General features: G+C 44.8%; 5 protein-coding genes across 5 annotated transcripts; 2 read left to right on the forward strand and 3 right to left on the reverse strand.

Moving 5' to 3' along the window:
* Window positions 1-3,531: 3,531 nt before the first annotated feature.
* Window positions 3,532-4,015, reverse strand: LOC140205450 (histone H2A-like). The gene has a single exon (XM_072273056.1). It carries the CDS (start codon window positions 4,009-4,011, stop codon window positions 3,622-3,624), a length of 390 nt encoding a protein of 129 aa, XP_072129157.1. The 5' UTR covers window positions 4,012-4,015; the 3' UTR covers window positions 3,532-3,621.
* Window positions 4,016-8,416: 4,401 nt separating this feature from the next.
* Window positions 8,417-9,465, forward strand: LOC140205451 (histone H2B type 1-O-like). Its single transcript, XM_072273057.1, has one exon. The coding sequence runs from the start codon at window positions 8,425-8,427 to the stop codon at window positions 8,788-8,790; it is 366 nt and encodes a 121-aa protein (XP_072129158.1). The 5' UTR covers window positions 8,417-8,424; the 3' UTR covers window positions 8,791-9,465.
* A 653-nt stretch (window positions 9,466-10,118) lies between these two features.
* LOC140205452 (histone H2A) lies at window positions 10,119-10,549 on the reverse strand. Its single transcript, XM_072273058.1, has one exon. The coding sequence runs from the start codon at window positions 10,526-10,528 to the stop codon at window positions 10,139-10,141; it is 390 nt and encodes a 129-aa protein (XP_072129159.1). The 5' UTR covers window positions 10,529-10,549; the 3' UTR covers window positions 10,119-10,138.
* A 1,766-nt stretch (window positions 10,550-12,315) lies between these two features.
* LOC140205453 (histone H2B type 1-O-like) lies at window positions 12,316-12,976 on the forward strand. The gene has a single exon (XM_072273060.1). The coding sequence runs from the start codon at window positions 12,324-12,326 to the stop codon at window positions 12,687-12,689; it is 366 nt and encodes a 121-aa protein (XP_072129161.1). The 5' UTR covers window positions 12,316-12,323; the 3' UTR covers window positions 12,690-12,976.
* Window positions 12,977-13,954: 978 nt separating this feature from the next.
* LOC140205454 (histone H2A) lies at window positions 13,955-14,364 on the reverse strand. The gene has a single exon (XM_072273061.1). The coding sequence runs from the start codon at window positions 14,361-14,363 to the stop codon at window positions 13,974-13,976; it is 390 nt and encodes a 129-aa protein (XP_072129162.1). The 5' UTR covers window position 14,364; the 3' UTR covers window positions 13,955-13,973.
* Window positions 14,365-18,408: the final 4,044 nt, after the last annotated feature.

Raw genomic sequence — 18,408 nt, forward strand, 5'->3', positions numbered from 1 at the left:
CCTCCAGAACCTCTCCCATCCCCATTGATGATGCAAGGATCATTGCCAGAGGCTCAGCAATCTCCTTCCTCACCTCCCATAGTAGCCTGGGGTATATCTCATCCGGTTCCGGTGACATAGCCAACTTGATGCTTTCCAAAAGCTCCAGCAAATCCTCTTTTTTAATGTCTATATGCTCAAGCTTTTCAGTCCACTGTAAGTCATCCCTACAATTGCCAAGATCCCTTTCCGTAGTGAATACTGAAGCAAAGTATTCATTAAGTACCTCCGCTATCTCCTCTGGTTCCATACACACTTTTCCACTGTCACACTTGATTAGTCCTATTCTTTCATGCTTTATCCTCTTGCTGTTCACATACTTGTGGAATTCTTTGGGGTTTTCCTTATTCCTGTCCACCAAGGCTTTCTCATGGCCCTTTCTGGCTCTCCTAGTTTCTTTCTTAATCTCCTTCCTGCTAGCCTTATAATCTTCTAGATCTCTATCATTACCTAGTTTTTTGAACCTTTCGTAAGCTCTTCTTTTCTTGTTGACTAGATTTACAACAGCCTTTGTACATCACGGTTCCTGTACCCTACCATCCTTTCCTTGTGTCATTGGAACGTACGTATGCAGAACTCCATGCAAATATCCCCTGAATATTTGCCACATTTCTTCCATACATTTCCCTGAGAAAAATCTGTTCCCAATTTATGCTTCCAAGTTCCTGCCTGATAGCCTCATATTTCCACTTACTCCAATTAAATGCTTTCCTAACTTGTCTGTTCCTATCCCTCTCCAATGCTATGGTAAAGGACATAGAATTGTGATCACTATCTCCAAAATGCTCTCCCACTGAGAGATCTGACACCTGACCAGGTTCATTTCCTAATACCAGATCAAGTACATCCTCTCATCTTGTAGTTTTATCTACATATTGTGTCAAGAAACCTTCCTGAACACACCTAAGAAACTCCACCCCATCTAAACCTCTCACTCTCGGGACATGCCAATCGATATTTGGGAAATTAAAATCTCCCACCACGACAACTCTGTTATTATTACACCTTTCCAGAATCTAATGTTGTACTGGTCTGTGTCCTCACTGGCTGGTGCTGTGCTTAGGATACAGTGCCGGTATTTTTACAGAAGTATGTCCTTATAAAACAAACAGAAATTGTCCATTCTGGACTTTAAACATGGATGGGAGGTGATGGGAGGGATTTGGGGCCACAAGGGGCCATTTGACCCATCCAGTCTGTGCTACTTCCTTGTACAACTATCCCATCAGTCCTGTTCCCCACTTACTCCCCACAACTCTGCAGATTATTGTTCCTGAAGTCCAGTTCCTCGTTGAACATCCTGACTGGTTGCTTACACCACTCCTGCTGGCAGAGACTCCCAGATGAGAAACACACTCAGAAAAACACAAGACAATAGGAGCAGGGGTTCCCACCTGGCACCTCACCCCTGCCCCACCATTCAATGTGATCATGGATGATCTGCCCCAGGCCTCAGCTCCTGTTCTGTGCCAGTTCCACATCACCCTCATATCCCTGGTCTTTCCAAAATGTATCTCTCTCCTCTTTAAATCCTTCCAGTGATCCATCCTCCTTAGAGAACTTCAAACATCCCTCACCCTTTGCAAGACATTCCTACGCAACAGCTTAAATTACTTCTCCCTGACCTTGTAACTGTGTCCTCTCAGTCCAGCTTATCACTCTGGGGCAAACATCACAACATCTCCCTGACAACATGCCTAAGGGGCATTGTGTGATTCAGGAAGGTCACTCCGCACTTTTCTAAATCCTAAAGGACTTGGATCTGATTTCTCTGGAACTTTACAATAGGACAACTTTCTCATCCCTGGAACTGTCCTGTTGAATCCATTTGAGTGATCTGTTCTTCAGTAAGGAGACCAGAACTGTCCCCTGTACTCCAGTGTGACCTCAACAATTCCCTGTAAAACACAAAAATAATTCCCTATATCTAATCTCTGAACCAACTTTGGTAAAGACCAATGTACCTTTTCCCTCTGCCTGGTGATCTAGATGATGAAGCTCATGTCATGTCTAAGACGATCCTCCTCACTATCTTCACATCTGCAGATTTTTGTGTCATTTGTAAACTTGCTGATCGCACCAGCTACATTAACATCCAAGTTGTTGATGCCTACCACAAACAGAAAGGGTCTTAGCACCAATCCGTGTGACACACCAGTGGTCACAGACTACCAGTGAGAAGAATTACTCTCCACCACTACCCTCTGCTTCCCATAAGCCAAGCTGATTTTAGATCCAGTTCGCCACCTCACCCCACTGTTGAGCTCTGACTATTTAGACCAAACTCCCATGCCTGAAATTCTAAAGTTCTCATTGCAGTCTATGTAAACAACACTGCCCTCATCAATATACATATTTTCCACTTCAAAACTGCAGTGCGTGGGGTACCAGATTCAGTGGGCAGCACAGGAGAGCCCCTAGGTCTGGAACAGACAGCTTTCCAGTGTGACGAATACGGGCCTGTGGTGAAAGCCCATCAGTGTCAGTAACTCCCTCCGGAGGAGGAAATCTGCCGTCCGTTCGCCAGCCTCTGTGTGACTCCAGGTCACAGTGGTGTGACGGACTCTGAAAGTCACTCCAGGAGGACTGGAGATCGGGAGACATTGCTGTCCCTGCTGGCGATGGCCACAGTCCGGGAAAGAATAAAACCATTCACTGGAAGGTCAGGTGTAAGGCCAATCAGCCCACACTGGACAATACCGGTTGTTCAGACCCATCATCGTCGCCTCATAGCCACGTACGTCCAGACTTCCCATATGTGGATCAGAATGTGGTCTCTGGGCGGGTTGTGTTTGGCTTCAGCCAGCCACTATGATTGCTCCCTTCAATCTACCATTCAAAAAGTTAGATGAAGGTAAAATTTCCATGTCTCTGTGGTGTACATAGTTCGGTCATTTTACTTTGAACAGTACTTTGCCCGCATGAAAAAGTAGTTCAGGGCTGCATGTGGTAACACGGATGTACTCTGATAATAATTTTTACTTTGAGCATTAAACGTAATTCACACAGTCTATATTAATAAAGTATATCTCGGGATTAATAAGGTATATCTATCTGTCTATCTATTATAAGCGGATCAGTGTCATGTGGTCCTATTCACAAACTTATAGATGTACATAAAAATTAGTTTCGTACAGTTCTATAAAATTTATTTTCCTCTTGGCGGGCTTTACAAATTTCATAATTTAGCGGTCTGGCCGTTAGTTTTAGCGCTTGTCTTGTTGCCTGTTCATTGGTGAAAAAGGGCGCTCTCTGATCGGGCATTTCCTCTGAGAATTAGGAAATCCTTAATGAGTTTAGGCAAATTACTGCCAATCAAGCACCGCTCTGCAGTCATCCAGGAGGTAAGGCGACTGCCAAAAAAAAATCGGGACTGGGACGGAGGCCGGGTTCAGAGAGAGCGCTCTATGTTGTAATTTTCAGCAGAGGAAAAGCGCTTTAGACTGACAGTTTAATACGCTATGAGTGACATGCAGATCGAAAACACCCGGAGTCACCCCATTCTTTATCAGCCCTTTCCGTAGACAATATGGCTGGCTCTGAAAAGAGCCTTTGGGTTTTTTAAACTGACGATTCACCTATTTATTTCCCCTTGGGGTTGGTGGGTCCGCCGCTTTTTTTGGGCAAAAGCACGGCCTGGATATTGGGCAGCACCCCGCCCTGAGCGATGGTCACTCCTCCCAGCAGCTTGTTGAGCTCCTCATCGTTGCGGACGGCCAGCTGCAGGTGTCTGGGGATGATGCGCGTCTTCTTGTTGTCTCGGGCCGCGTTGCCGGCCAACTCGAGAATTTCAGCCGTCAGATACTCGAGCACAGCAGCCAGATAGACCGGGGCTCCGGCACCCACCCGCTCAGCATAATTACCCTTTCTCAGGAGTCTATGAACTCGGCCCACCGGGAACTGCAGTCCGGCCCGGGACGAGCGAGACTTGGGCTTGCTCTTAGCCTTACCACCTTTTCCTCGTCCACTCATTTTCACGCACTTCTAAACAGAGAATAAAAAAACTGTTCCGCATTCGGCCTTTTTATAGCTTCCGGGGGATTGCGGAAGGACACTTACGATTGGTGGGAAAGCAAGCTCTCCAATTGGTGATTTGGAAAAACCCAATCAGCGAGTTGTCCAATTCTCCAATCACCAGACGGCAGCGGGAGAAGCGCGCAAAATAACCGTCACTATCCAAAAGGACCTGAAATTTGAAAAGCCCGCCAAGGAAAAAAATTAAACTGTAGTCCAAAAAAAAAGCAATTAGCAATATCTATGTGAGCATAGACTGCCTACATGGCCAGTCATTTTCTGTCCGCATGGAATGTGAATTAATTATATCATAACTGTCTCTGGGAATGTATCTGTCTTTGTGAAAATACATCACATCGAAGGGTCTCTTCACAAATTATAGTGGAAGCTCAGAAACAGCGATATGAGAGTTAATTTATTCTTATACAGATTCAGGGCACTTAGGAAACAGTATAGTAGAGTAATTGAGAGGCATTACTTCATAACTCGAATACAAACAACAGCAAACACAAAAATCCTATTCAATTTCATTCATTGTCACCGAAAGGTTCACTGGGGCAAGTGTTTGAAGATGGAGACAAACTAATGGCGAAGAAGAGGAAGTTCCGTGTTAGTGCAGTGTGCAGGAACACTAGAATTTGAGCAGGTCGTGGGACAGCTAGTTGTCATCAACATAATTCTGATAAACATTATCTCCTAAGATAGAAATATTGAAGCAGTTGCAGAAAAGTATTTTGGAAATATTAAGATAAATCTCTCTTGGAAAGATGGAGCCATTGGGGTTTCAGCATCCTTTGGAAATGTACTTGGAGCTGGTGTACTTGTTCACCTTCTTTGTCCCTTCAAACACGGTGCAACTGGCAAGCTCCCCAAGCAGCAAAAGGTGCCTGGCAGTCTGGATCTCCCAGGATGTGACAGTAATCCACTTCTTGTAATGGTCCGGTTTGGAAGCCTCGCCACTAATGCGCTCGAAAATCTCTTCCACAAATGGACTCATGATGCTGATGATATTGGAGGAGATAGCTGTGTCTCCAAAGCCCAAACATCCTTTCTAACACAGTGCGACCAGAATGGCATGCAAATACTCCAGATGTGGCCAAACCAGAGGTTTATAAAGTTGCAACATAACCTCTTTCCTTTTGAATTCAATGCCTCGTCTAATAAAAGCAAGCATTCTTAACCACATTACTGACCTGTGCAGCCACTTTCAAGGAGCAATATACTTGGATGCCAAGATCTCTCTGCTCAGCAATGCTGTTACCGATCTTCCGTTAACAGTGTACTGTCTCCTTGCATTGGTTCAACTGGGGTAAAAAAAACCCTCACATTTAATAGGCTAAACTCTGTCTGCCATTTCTCAGCTCATATCTGCAACTGATCTATAGTGTGCTGTATTCTTTGCCAGTCTTCTACAGTATCCAGAACTCCCAGCAATCTTGGTATCATCCACGAATTTACTAACCCATCCTTCTACATTTCATGCAGGCCATTTATATACATCACAAACAGCAGAGGTCACAGCACAGATCCCTGCAAAACTCCAATAATTACAGACCTCCAGCTCGAATAGGTCCCTTCAACCATGACCCTCTGTCTTCTATGGGCAAGTCAATTCTGATTCCAAACAGACAATTCGCAGCAGATCCCATGCATCTTAATCTTCTGGATTCATCTCCCATGAGGGACTTTGTCAAACGCCTATGTCCATGTACACAATATCCAGTGCCTTACCCTCATCAGTCTCTCTTGTTGCCTTGTCAAAAGTCAAGTTGGTATGACACGGCCTGACATGCTCAAAGCCATGCTGGCTCTCCCCAGCTAGGCCATGGGGTTCCCAAATGTTCATATATCCTATCCCTAACAGGTTTTTCTGGCAATTTTCCAACAACTGAAGTGAGACTCGTCAGTCTATAGTTCCCAGGATTTTCTATTGTTCCCTTCTTAAATGGAGGTACAACATTAGACACTCACCAGTCCTCCAAGATCTCACCTGTGCCGAGAGAAGACATGAAAATAATCCTGGAAATGCTGGAAATAATTACCAGATGTAGAGTGTTATGTTAGTGTTTCAGCATTTTCAATTTCTGTTTTAGATTTTCAATATTTGTTGATTTTTTTAATGTTCATATTTCTACAACTGGCTGTAGTAAAGATCTATGTCCTACAGTATGATACTGATGATGTTTATCAGACAGAGTTACAGTGTAATACTGGGACTGCCCAGCTCTGGGCCATCAGTGTTCTGTTTTCTTAAAACTCTATCCTTGTATTAAAGAGTGGTGTGTCGTATTGGTCTGTGTGCTCACTGACTGGTGCTGTGCTCTGGCAGCCCAGTGTGTTTGGAATACAGTGCCAGTGTCTAAACAGAAGTGTGTCCTTATTTAACAAACTAAGATTGTCCATTCTGCACTTTAAACATGGGTGGGATGTGACGCAACGGAATATATGGCCACAAGAGACCATTTGACCCATCCAGTCTGTGCTATCACCTTGTACAACAGTCACTTCAGTCCTGTGCCCCAATCTGCAGGTTATTTCCCCTGCAGGACCCCACAGACAGAGTCCCAGATGAGAACCACACTCAGAGGAACTCAAGACAACAGGAGCAGGAGTTTCCACCTGGCACCTCACCCCTTTCCCACCATTCGATTTGATCATGGATGATCTGTCCCAGGCCCCAGCTCCTCTTCTATGCCAGTTGCACAAAACCCTCATATCCCTGGTCTTTCCAAAATGTATCTTTCTCCTCTTTAAATTCCTCCAGTGATCCATCCTCCAAGTTTTCCTCACCCTTTGCAAGACTTTCCTACACATCAACTTTAAATGACCACTCCCTCATCTTGTAACTGTGTCCCATTATTCCAGCTTCTCCCACTGGTAGAAACACCACAACATCTCCCTGTCAACACGCCTAAGGGACCTTGTGAGATTCAAGAAAGTCACTCCTCACGTTTCTAAACTCTAAAGGACTTGGATCTGATTTCTCTGGTATTTTATAACAGGACAACTCTCTTATCCCTGGAACTGTTCTGTTGAATCCATTTGAGTGATCTGTTCTTCAGTATGGTGACCAGAACTGTCCCCAGTACTCCAGTGTGACCTCAACAATTCCCTGTAAAACACAAAATTAATTCCCTATTTCTAATCTCCAACCCACCTTTAATAAAGACCAATGTACCATTTCCCTCTCGCTAGGCAAGATTAAATTCTATCTGTCATTCCTCTGCCTGGTGGTCCAGATGATGAAGATCATGTCATGTCTAAGACAATCCTCTTCACTATCTCCACATCTGCAGATTTTTGTGTCATTTGTAAACATGCTGATCGCACCAACTACATTAACATCCAAGTTGTTGATGTTTACCAGAAACAGAAAGGATCCTAGCCCCAATCCATGTGACACACCGCACCACTGGTCACAAACTTACAGTGAGAAGAACAACTCTCCACCACTACCCTGTGCCTCCCATAAGCCAAGATGCTTTTAGATCCGGTTTGCACTTCACTTTGTATCTCATGGGTTCTGATGGTTTGGGCCAGACTCACATGCCTAAAATGCCAAAGGCCTCAAAGAAGTCTATGTAAACAACACTGCCCTCATCAGTATACTTACTTTCAACTTCAAAACAGTTTAGTCCCAAATGCAGTGGAATACGTTGGAATAAACAGTTAGTCCATTGTGGTGAGTAGTGGTCCGTGGTGAAAACCTATCAGGGTCAGTAATACCCTCTTGGGAGGAAATCTGCCGTCCTTTCGCCAGCCTCTGTGCAACTCCAGGCACAGTGGTGTGCCAGGCCCTTCTCTGCCCTCTGAAATGGGTTAGGAAGTCACTCCAGAACATAAGGACTGGGCATTGGGAGACATTGGTATCCCTGTTGGCAATGCCCACACACCTTGAAAGAATTAAACCAATCCCAGGACAGAGCAAGGCCTTTCAGCCCACACGGGATAACACAGGTTGTTCAGACCATCCCCTCCGTCGGCTCACACCCATGTAGGTTCAGACTCGCCGTGTGTGGATCAGAATTTTCACAATTTAGTTCTAATTAACTCGGCCTGAGATCCGCAGCCTCCTCAGTTCCAAGAAGAAATGAAATGATTCTCAGCGGCAGCGCATTTCGCCTTCGCTTCCACCAGCGGCGCCGGACTCTGGGCGGGTTGAGATTGGCAACAGCCAGCCACCATAATTAATCCCTTCATTCTTCCATTCAAAGCGTCAGATGAATATAATAATTTTCATACGTCCAAACTAACCAATGACAAACTTTGTTTTCCTGAATTCTTCATTAGCATAGGGTGGAACTACACTGCCTACTTATTCGGCACTCTGAGCGACTTCCGCTATTTTTGGGTCGGTAACTGACTGAAGAAATGCCTGATCAGCCCAAAGCTCCCAAGAAAGGCTCCAAGAAAGCTGTGTCCAAAGCCAAGGGCACCAAGAAGCGCAGAAGGTCGAGGAGGGAGACTTACTCCATCTACGTCTACAAGGTGATGAAGCAGGTTCACCCCGACACCGGCATCTCCTCCAAGGCCATGACTATCATGAACTCGTTCGTGAACGATATTTTCGAGCGCATCGCGGGCGAGGCTTCCCGCCTGGCCCATTACAACAAGCGGTCGACCATCACCTCTCGGGAGATCCAGACCGCCGTGCGCCTGCTGCTGCCCGGGGAGCTGGCCAAGCACGCCGTGTCGGAAGGGACAAAGGCGGTCACCAAGTACACCAGCTCCAAGTGAAGCTCCATAAACCAGTGACTAAACAAACGAAAACAACGGCTCTTTTAAGAGCCACTCACTCTATCGCTGAAAGAGTTGCTCCAATATTTCAACAGTGAATAATAACTAACCTTTCCTTGCAGATTTTCAGTTTAGAAATAACTATAATTGATGGTAATCAAGGTTTGCAATCCATCTGCCCGTTTTAATCCCGGGCGCTCTCTCACTACCCATTGTACTGTCACGGAGCATTTTCTCTTTCTGTTATCAGCTTGTTTCGGTCTTCAAACATGCACACACAACCATACATAAAGTTTTTTGCTATTACTAATGCGGTTTATCGCCAACAGTTAGCTGTGCTGGAAACTTTCCTGAGTCTTATTTGTACTTGTGATTCAGTATAGGGTTCACGGTTTTTTCACATCGCAATCTCGGCCCTGATGGTACGTTATGAACAGCGAACTGTCCACAGCTGATGCGTTTTAAATTAAAACAAAATCCTGTCCTGTTCTATGTTTCCGTATTTGTACTGATCGATGATTAAAATGAAAATTGAATTCAGTCACTCTCATATCGGAATACTGTACTAACATTCGGCGACTCTGCTGGTTGTTAATGTGAATTAATTGTGGGTTTTTTTGTTATTTTGCACATTGGTTGTAGTCAGTCTTTGTTGGGTGGTTTACGTGCCTTTGTTTTGTGGGTATCTGCAAGAAGAATTTCAAGATTGTGTATAGTGTACATAATTTGGTAATTTTACTTTGAAACATTACTTCGATCGCAGGAAAGAAGTTCAGGGTTGTAAGTGGTGACACGGATGTACTCTGATAATAAATTTTACTTACATTTTAATTCAGTCTATTATAAGTGGATCAGGATCGTGGAATCCTTCTCACAAATATATGTACATAAAAATTTATGTTCGGACTGTTATATAGTTATTTTCCTCCTGGGTGACTTTACAAATTTTGCAATTTTAGTGCTGCGGCAGTTAGTTTTGGCGCTTCTCCTGTTGCCTGTTCATTGGCGAATAAGGATGTCCTCTGAAAACTGGGAAATCCCTAATGAGATTAGGCAATTTACCGCCAATCAAGCACCACTCTGCAGTCATCCAGAGGGCAGGATAAAAAACATTAATTTCCGATAAATACGGAACTAGGACGGAAGCCAGGTTCAGAGAGAGCGCCCTGTCTGCAGATTAATATTGTTTTCAGGGGAGGAAAAGCACTTTAGACTGAGTTAATTACGCTACGATTGACGCGCAGATAAAAAAACAGCCGGAGTCACCCCATTCTTTACCAGCCCTTTCCACAGACAATATGGGTGGCTCTGAAAAGAGCCTTTGGGTTTTTTAAACTGACGTTTCACTTTATTTGCCCTTGGGGTTGGCGGGTCCGCCGCTTTTTTTGGGCAAAAGCACGGCCTGGATATTGGGCAGCACCCCGCCCTGAGCGATGGTCACTCCTCCCAGCAGCTTGTTGAGCTCCTCATCGTTGCGGACGGCCAGCTGCAGGTGTCTGGGGATGATGCGCGTCTTCTTGTTGTCTCGGGCCGCGTTGCCGGCCAACTCGAGAATTTCAGCCGTCAGATACTCGAGCACAGCAGCCAGATAGACCGGGGCTCCGGCACCCACCCGCTCAGCATAATTACCCTTCCTCAGGAGTCTATGAACTCGGCCCACCGGGAACTGCAGTCCGGCCCGGGACGAGCGAGACTTGGGCTTGCTCTTAGCCTTACCACCTTTTCCTCGTCCACTCATTTTCACGCACTTCTATACAAAAAATGAGAAAACTGTTCCGCATTCGCCCTTTTTATAGCTTCCAGAGGATTACGGAAGGGCACTTACGATTGGTGGTGCAGCACTTTCTCCAATTGGTGATTTGTAATAACCCAATCAGCGAGCTGTCCAATTCTCCAATCATCAGCCGACAGCAAGAGAAGCGCGCAAAATAACTGTCACTGTCCAAAAGGACCTGAAATTTGAAAAGCCCGCCAAGGAAAAATAGAATCTATTGTCCAAAAAAAATGCAATGCTCAATTTCTGTGTGAGCATAAACTGCCCATATAGTACGTAGAACATAGAAAACCTTCTGCACAATACAGACCCTATGGCCCACAAAGCTGTGCCGGACATGTCCTTACCTTAGAACTACCTAGGCTTACAGATAGCCCTCTATTTTTCTAAGCTCCAGGAGTCTCTTAAAAGATCCTATCTTTAGCACCTCCACCACCGTCACCGGCAGCCCATTCCATGCGTAAGAACTCTCTGCGTAAAAAAAAACTTACCCCTGACATCTCCTCTGTACCTACTTCCAAGCACCTTAAAACCGTGCCGTCTCGTGTTAGCCATTTCAGCCCTGGGGTGTTCCCTGATCTTGCTGTCCTCATCCATCTACCAGGGTGAACTTTTACCATCAAATAAATGTTCCCAAATAATTCAGAATCATCCTTTATATAAAATACTTCGCAACATGGCTTTATTTAGTTAGGGACAGCTAAAGGAACATATTCACTTTACAAAGGGAGAGGGAGAAGCTAAAGGGGGAAAATGGACAGGGGGGAACAGTTACCACGAGTTTGAGCCTACGGAGCAAAATGGACAGTTGATATCTTGGATTGAGGGATGTACCCTGACCAGATGTGTTTCTCTAGCGCTTTTGTGTGTTGCTCCAAATTTCCAGCATCAGCAGTCTCTTGGCCTCTCTGCACGGAATGTGAATTAATTCTATCACAACTGTCTCTGGGAATGTGTCCCTCTTCACAAACCGTGAGTTTATTTGTTCTTATGCTGATTCAGGGCACTTGAGAGGCATTACTTCGTAACTCGAACATGAACAAAAAGCAAGCACACAAAATCCTATTCAACTTCATCCATTGTCATATACAATTATTTAAATGGTAAATGATTGCAGCATGCTGCTGTGCCAAAGAACTTGCGACTCAAGGTCACAGTGGTGTAACGGACCCTGTTCGGCTCTGAAAAAAGCTAGAAAGTCAATCCAGAAGGACTGGAGATTGGGAAACATTGGTATCCCTGCTGGTGATACCCACACACCAGCAAAAGATTAAAACCATTCCCAGGAATGTCTAGTGCAGAGCAAGAATATTCAGCCCGCACGGGACAACACCGGTTGTTCAGACCAACCCCTTCGTCAGCTCACAACCAAGTATGTTCAGACTTCCGGGTGTGGATCAGAATATAATCATTTTCACATTGCTGTTGTAAATAGCTCTGTCAGATCTGACATCTGCAGCCGCCACTGTTCCTAGAAGAGAAGCAATGATTCTCAGCGGCAGCTTCTCCTGCCTCAGCTTCCATCAGCCGTAGCAGTCTCCGGGCGGGTTGTGATTGACTATGACCAGATACCATGATTGGTCACTTCATACTTCCTTTCAAAGGGTTAGAAGAACGTAATAAATTCCATACTTCCAAACTAACCAATCGGAAACGGTTTTACATGAATCCCTTATTAGCATAAGGCGGGGCCACACTGCCGATTTAATCCGCACTCCGAGTGAGTTCCTCTATTTCTGGGTCGGTACTGACTGAAAAAATGCCTGATCAGCCCAAAGCTCCCAAGAAAGGCGCCAAGAAAGCCGTGTCCAAAGCCAAGGGCACCAAGAAGCGCAGAAGGTCGAGGAGGGAGACTTACTCCATCTACGTCTACAAGGTGATGAAGCAGGTTCACCCCGACACCGGCATCTCCTCCAAAGCCATGAGCATCATGAACTCGTTCGTGAACGATATTTTCGAGCGCATCGCGGGCGAGGCTTCCCGTCTGGCCCATTACAACAAGCGGTCGACCATCACCTCTCGGGAGATCCAGACCGCCGTGCGCCTGCTGCTGCCCGGGGAGCTGGCCAAGCACGCCGTGTCGGAAGGGACAAAGGCGGTCACCAAGTACACCAGCTCCAAGTGAAGCTCCATAAACCAGTGACTAAACAAACGAAAACAACGGCTCTTTTAAGAGCCACTCACTCTATCGCTGAAAGAGTTGCTCCAATATTTCAGCAGTGAATAATAACTAACCTTCCTTGCAGATTTTCGGTTTAGAAGTAATTATAATTTATAGCGATCAAGGTTTGCAATCCATCTGCCCGTTTTAATCCCGGGATCTCTCCCACTACCCATTGTACTGTCACGGAGCATTTTCCCTTTCTGTTATCAGCCTGTTTCGGTTTTCAGACACGCACACAAACCTTTACACAAAGTGCATCGTCGTAAGGTAGATATTTGCCGTTACTGATGCGGTTTATCGGCAACAGTTGGCTGTGCTGGGACTGTCCTGAGTCACATCGCAATCCCGGCTCTGATCGTACTTCGTGAACAGCGAACCGTCCATAACCTCACGCGTTTTAAATTAAAACAAAATCCTGTCATGTTCTATGATTCAGTATTTGTGCCAATCGGTAATTAAAAGGAAAATTGAATTCACAGTTACTCTCATATCGGAGAATTAGCTTAAGACGACTCTGCGGGTCGCGTTCTATTAATTATTTGTTTTTTTTAATTATTTGCGCGATTTCTCCTCTTGCGGATTGGTCGTTCATCGGTCTTTGTTATGTGTGTTTTTTTCGTGGATTCAATTGTCTTTGTTTTGTGGGTTTCTGCAAGAATTTCAAGGCTGTATATTGTCTACACAGTTTGATAATTTTACTTTGAACACTAAACTTAATTCACACAGTCTATTATAAATGGATCGGATCATGTGGCCACATTCACAAATCGTATAATACAAATACACTTTCGGACTGTTCTAGAAATCAGCTTTCTCTTGGCGAACGTTACAAATTTCACAATTTTAGTGGTCTGGCCGTTAGTTTTGGCGCTTGTCTTGTTCCCTGTTCATTGGGCGCTCTCTGATCGGCCATTTCCGCTGAGAATTAGGAAATCCCTAATCAAATTTGGCAATTTAATACCAATCAAGCACCGCTCTGCAGTCATCCAGAAGGCAGAGGCGACAGCGGGAAAAAACTATTAATTTTCGATAAAATTGGGTACTGGGATGGAAGGGGTAGAGAGAAAGAGCGAGAGCGCTCTGTGCGCAAATAAATGTAGTTATTTTGGGGGAAGGAAAAGCGCTTTAGCCTGAGACTTTAATACGGAAACAGCCGAGTCACCCCAGTCTTTATCAGCCCTTTCCGTAGACAATATGGGTGGCTCTGAAAAGAGCCTTTGGGTTTTTTAAACTAACACTTCACCCCTATTTGCCCTTGGGGTTGGTGGTTGCACTGCTTTTTTTGGGCAACAGCACGGCCTGGATATTGGGCAGCACCCCGCCCTGAGCGATGGTCACTCCTCCCAGCAGCTTGTTGAGCTCCTCATCGTTGCGGACGGCCAGCTGCAGGTGTCTGGGGATGATGCGCGTCTTCTTGTTGTCTCGGGCCGCGTTGCCGGCCAACTCGAGAATTTCAGCCGTCAGATACTCGAGCACAGCAGCCAGATAGACCGGGGCTCCGGCACCCACCCGCTCAGCATAATTACCCTTTCTCAGGAGTCTATGAACTCGGCCCACCGGGAACTGCAGTCCGGCCCGGGACGAGCGAGACTTGGGCTTGCTCTTAGCCTTACCACCTTTTCCTCGTCCACTCATTTTCACACAACCCTGAACAGAGAATGAAAAAATTTTTCCGCATTCGCCCTTTTTATAGCTTCTGGGGGGATTGCGGAAGGGCACTTACGATTGGTGCTGCAGCGCTTTCTCCAATTGGTGATTTGGAAAAACCCAATCAGCGAGCTGTCCAATTCTCCAATCATCAGACGGCGCAGCGAGAGAAGCGCGCAAAATAACTGTCACTATCCAAAAGTACCTGACATTTGAAAAGCCCGCCAAGGAAAATATAATATTAAACTATCGTCCAAAAAAAAGCAATTAGCAATATCTGAGTGCGCATAGACTGCCCACATGGCTAGTCATTTCCTGTCCGCACGGAATGTGAATTAATTCTATCATAACTGTCTCTGGGAATGTATCCCTCTTTGTGAAAACACATCACATTATTGAAGGGTCTTCACAAGCTGTGGTGGAAGCACAAAAACAGCCATATGAGAGTTAATTTATTCTTATACAGATTCAGGGCGCTTAGGAAACAGTATAGTGGAGTAATTGAGAGGTAATTACTTCATAACTCAGACAAGCTCACAAAGACCCTGTTCAACTTCATCCATTGTCAATAGAAGGTTTAGTGGGAGATTTGTTTGAAGATGGAGGCAAACTAACAGCGAAGTGGAAGGGGTGTGCAGGAACACTAGAATTTCACCAGGCCGGGGTGGGGGGGGGGCTAATTGTTATCAACATAATCCTTATAAATAGGTCTTCTAAATATACTATAACAGACAGCAACAAACTCAGTGGATCAAATTATAAGCATGTTTATTACTTGCAAGGGAAGTCTGCCTCTATATGTTGGGTCATAGGTAGGTAGCTTCAATCTTACGACTCAAAACAGATTTTTATACATTTACAGAGTCCAGTAATTTATCAATTTCATGTGTTTGAGGTCATTCCATCCCTTATTTGCATTCCTGCCCCATCTCAACTCCGTTTTTCAGTCTGAGATCACACAGGTGCCATTTTGTCACATTAGAAAGTTATAATTTCATAAAGACGTCAGAGTTACAGACATAGTTCAACAACACAGATCTTCACAGCAGTCAGCACTGTTTTGTGCCCTTACAGTACTTTACAACAGCCAGCAACATACTTCAATGAAACACAGATGGCACTGTACTGTAAGGACACAGATTTCTACGACAGCAGCATACTGTAAGGACACATACATATACAACCAGTTGTACAAAAAGGTGAAAATCTAAAATTAAATATGCAGACACTGCAAGACAGGATGGTGGCTAATGTTGTATTCTTATCTAAGAGCTGCATCAGCAAGGCAGGGAACTACAGGCCAGTGAATCTAACAAAAGCGTTACAAAATATTCTTGCTGGAAGGGTGGTAGTGGAAGCTTATTATTCAGAATGGAGACCTCTAACCAGTGGGTCATAGGGATCGGTGTCATCTGTCAACTACATTATCAATTTGTCTGACAACGTTGTTATCATTGTTAGTGAGTTTGACAATGACAGCAACATTGGTGAAGTGGTCAGTGAATATTGTTTAAGTTTACAATGGGAGTGAGCTGAATTGGGGGATTAGACAAAAGAATGGCAGATGGATGTTAACGTGGACAAGTATGAGGTGTTGCGTGATGACAGGGAAGGACTATGGAGAGTGTTGCAGAACAGAAAAACCAAGGTACATTGTTAACTGAAAGTGATGGCATTGGTTATCAGAATGGTGAAGGCAGATGTTTGACCTGCTGCCTTCATTGGTGAAGACATTGATTACAGTATAGTTGGGACATCCTGTCGCAACTGTACAAGTTGAGGTGATACCGCAATATATTGTTCACAGTTCTGGTCACCCAGCTCCAAGAAGAATGTCATTAATTTGCAAAGGGTGCAGAGAAGATACACGGAGATATCATTGGCTTGGAGGGTTTGAATTATCAGCAGAAGCTTGGCCAGGCTGGGACACCTTTATTAACCCTAGAGAGCAGGAAGGTATAAATAAAGGCATCTGTTAGTCTTGCGAGACCATGGATTTGCGCCTGGAAAGTCTTCACTCTCCAGGGCGCAGGCCTGGGCAAGGTTGTATGGAAGACCAGCAGCTGCCTATGCTGCAAGTCTCCCCTCTCCACGACACCAGTGTTGTCTAAGGGAAGGGCATTAGGACCCATACGGCTTGGCACCAGTGTTGTTGCAGAGCAATGGGTGATTAAGTGCCTTGCTCAAGGACACAACACGTTGCCTCGGCTGGGACTCGAACTCACGACCTTCAGGTCGCCAGTCCAATGTCTTAACCACTTGGCCACGTGCCCACTAGGAAGGAAGGTATAGAGGTTTATAAAATAATGAGGTGAATAGATTACATGGATGGTCATAGACTTTTTCCCAGGATAGGGAATCTAAAACAACTTTAAGGTGAAGGGGAAAGACTTATAAGCAACATTTTCATAAAGAGGCCAAAGATATATCCAACAAGGACGTTGTCAATGAGAGTACAATTACCACATTTAAAAGATATTTGGCTTTCCCCGAGCACAACAAATGATAAGAAGGAATGTAAAATAGTGGTGGGGTGTGTTGTACCGTTGTTTAAGCAGACCATCACAGCAGTAATGAGGTCGGGACTTTACGAGGTCATGTAGGTAGGGCTTAGAAATCAAACAAGGGACAATAATTTTGCTGGGATTATACTGCAGGACTTCCAACATTTGGTGGGAGATTGAGGAGCATGTATGTTGGTAAATCACATGGAGGTGTAATGGGAACAGAGTTGCAGTGGTTCAACTTCCACAATATTAACCAAATCGTTTCCAACTGTTGTGAAGGTCTGTGTCCTTACAGTATGGTGCTGGCCGTTTATTTATATTAATTTGGCAATACAGCACAGTTACAGGCCCTTCCAGCCCAATGAGCCCACGCCACCCAATTACACCTTTGTGACCAATTAACCTACTAACCTGGCTTTCTGTCTTTGCAATGTGGGAGAAAGCTGGAGCACCTGGAGGAAACCCACGTTGTACAAACTCCTCAGGGACAGTGGCGGAAACTGAACCCAGGTCACTGTTGCTGTATTAGCTTTGTGCTAACCACTATGCTACTGTGCTGCCATTGTGGAGGGTATTAGATGGTATTTGAAAGGATCTGGCAAGTGTTGATTGGGATAGGTTGTTTTCTGGCAAAGGGATGCTTGTTAAGTGGGAGGCCTTCAAAAGTGAAATTTTGAGAGTGCAGAATGTGTCAAAACAAACAGCAAGGCTGACATGTTTCAGGAACTTTAGCTTTCAAGACAGAGGGCCTGGTTAAGAAGAAGCCGCAGATGCAAAGCAAGTACAGGCAGGTAGAAACAAACAAGGGTTATTCGCTTGGCACTCAATATGAATTGGATTCGACATTGGATTGTGCGAGAAACCAGAGAGTGGTAGTAGATGGTTGCCTCTCTGACTGGAGGCCTGGGTCCATTGTTTTCCATCTATATCAACAATGCGGATGATAATGTGGTAAACTGGATCAACAAAATTGCAGGTGAAACCAGTGTTGAAGGTGTAGTGGACAGAAAGGAAGCCCATCAAAGCTTGCAGCGGGATCTGGACAAGTTAGAGAACTGGGCTGAATAATGGCAGATAGAATTTAATGCAGACAAGTGAGAGGTGTTGCACTTTAGGAGGACAAACCAAGATAGGACTTGCACGATGAATGATAGGGCATTGAGGAATTTGGTAGAAGAGGGATCTGGGAACATAGATCCATAATTCCTCGAAAGTGGGGTCACAGGTAGATGGAATTGTAAAGAGAGCTTTTGGCACATAGGCCTTCATAAAGCAAAGTATTGAGTACAGGATATGGGATGTTATTTTGAAGTTATATAAGATGTTAGTGAGGTCTGAATCTAGAGTATTGTGTACACTTCTGGTACCTACGTACAGGAAAAATACCCACTAAGATTGCATGGGTACAGAGAAAATTTACAAGAATGTTGCCAAAACCCGAGGACTTAAGTTACAGGGAAAAGTTGAATAGGTTAGCACTTGATTTCCAGGAACATAGGAGAATGAGAGGAGATTTGATAGGGGTA

Source organism: Mobula birostris, chromosome 11, assembly GCF_030028105.1.
Source record: "Mobula birostris isolate sMobBir1 chromosome 11, sMobBir1.hap1, whole genome shotgun sequence".
NCBI classification, from domain to species: domain Eukaryota; kingdom Metazoa; phylum Chordata; class Chondrichthyes; order Myliobatiformes; family Myliobatidae; genus Mobula; species Mobula birostris.

What these genes read in the sequence shown, in the direction of transcription:
- LOC140205452 (XM_072273058.1), bottom strand. Translation starts at nt 10,528, where the DNA reads ATGAGTGGACGAGGAAAAGGTGGTAAGGCTAAGAGCAAGCCCAAGTCT.
- LOC140205451 (XM_072273057.1), top strand. Translation starts at nt 8,425, where the DNA reads ATGCCTGATCAGCCCAAAGCTCCCAAGAAAGGCTCCAAGAAAGCTGTG.
- LOC140205450 (XM_072273056.1), bottom strand. Translation starts at nt 4,011, where the DNA reads ATGAGTGGACGAGGAAAAGGTGGTAAGGCTAAGAGCAAGCCCAAGTCT.
- LOC140205454 (XM_072273061.1), bottom strand. Translation starts at nt 14,363, where the DNA reads ATGAGTGGACGAGGAAAAGGTGGTAAGGCTAAGAGCAAGCCCAAGTCT.
- LOC140205453 (XM_072273060.1), top strand. Translation starts at nt 12,324, where the DNA reads ATGCCTGATCAGCCCAAAGCTCCCAAGAAAGGCGCCAAGAAAGCCGTG.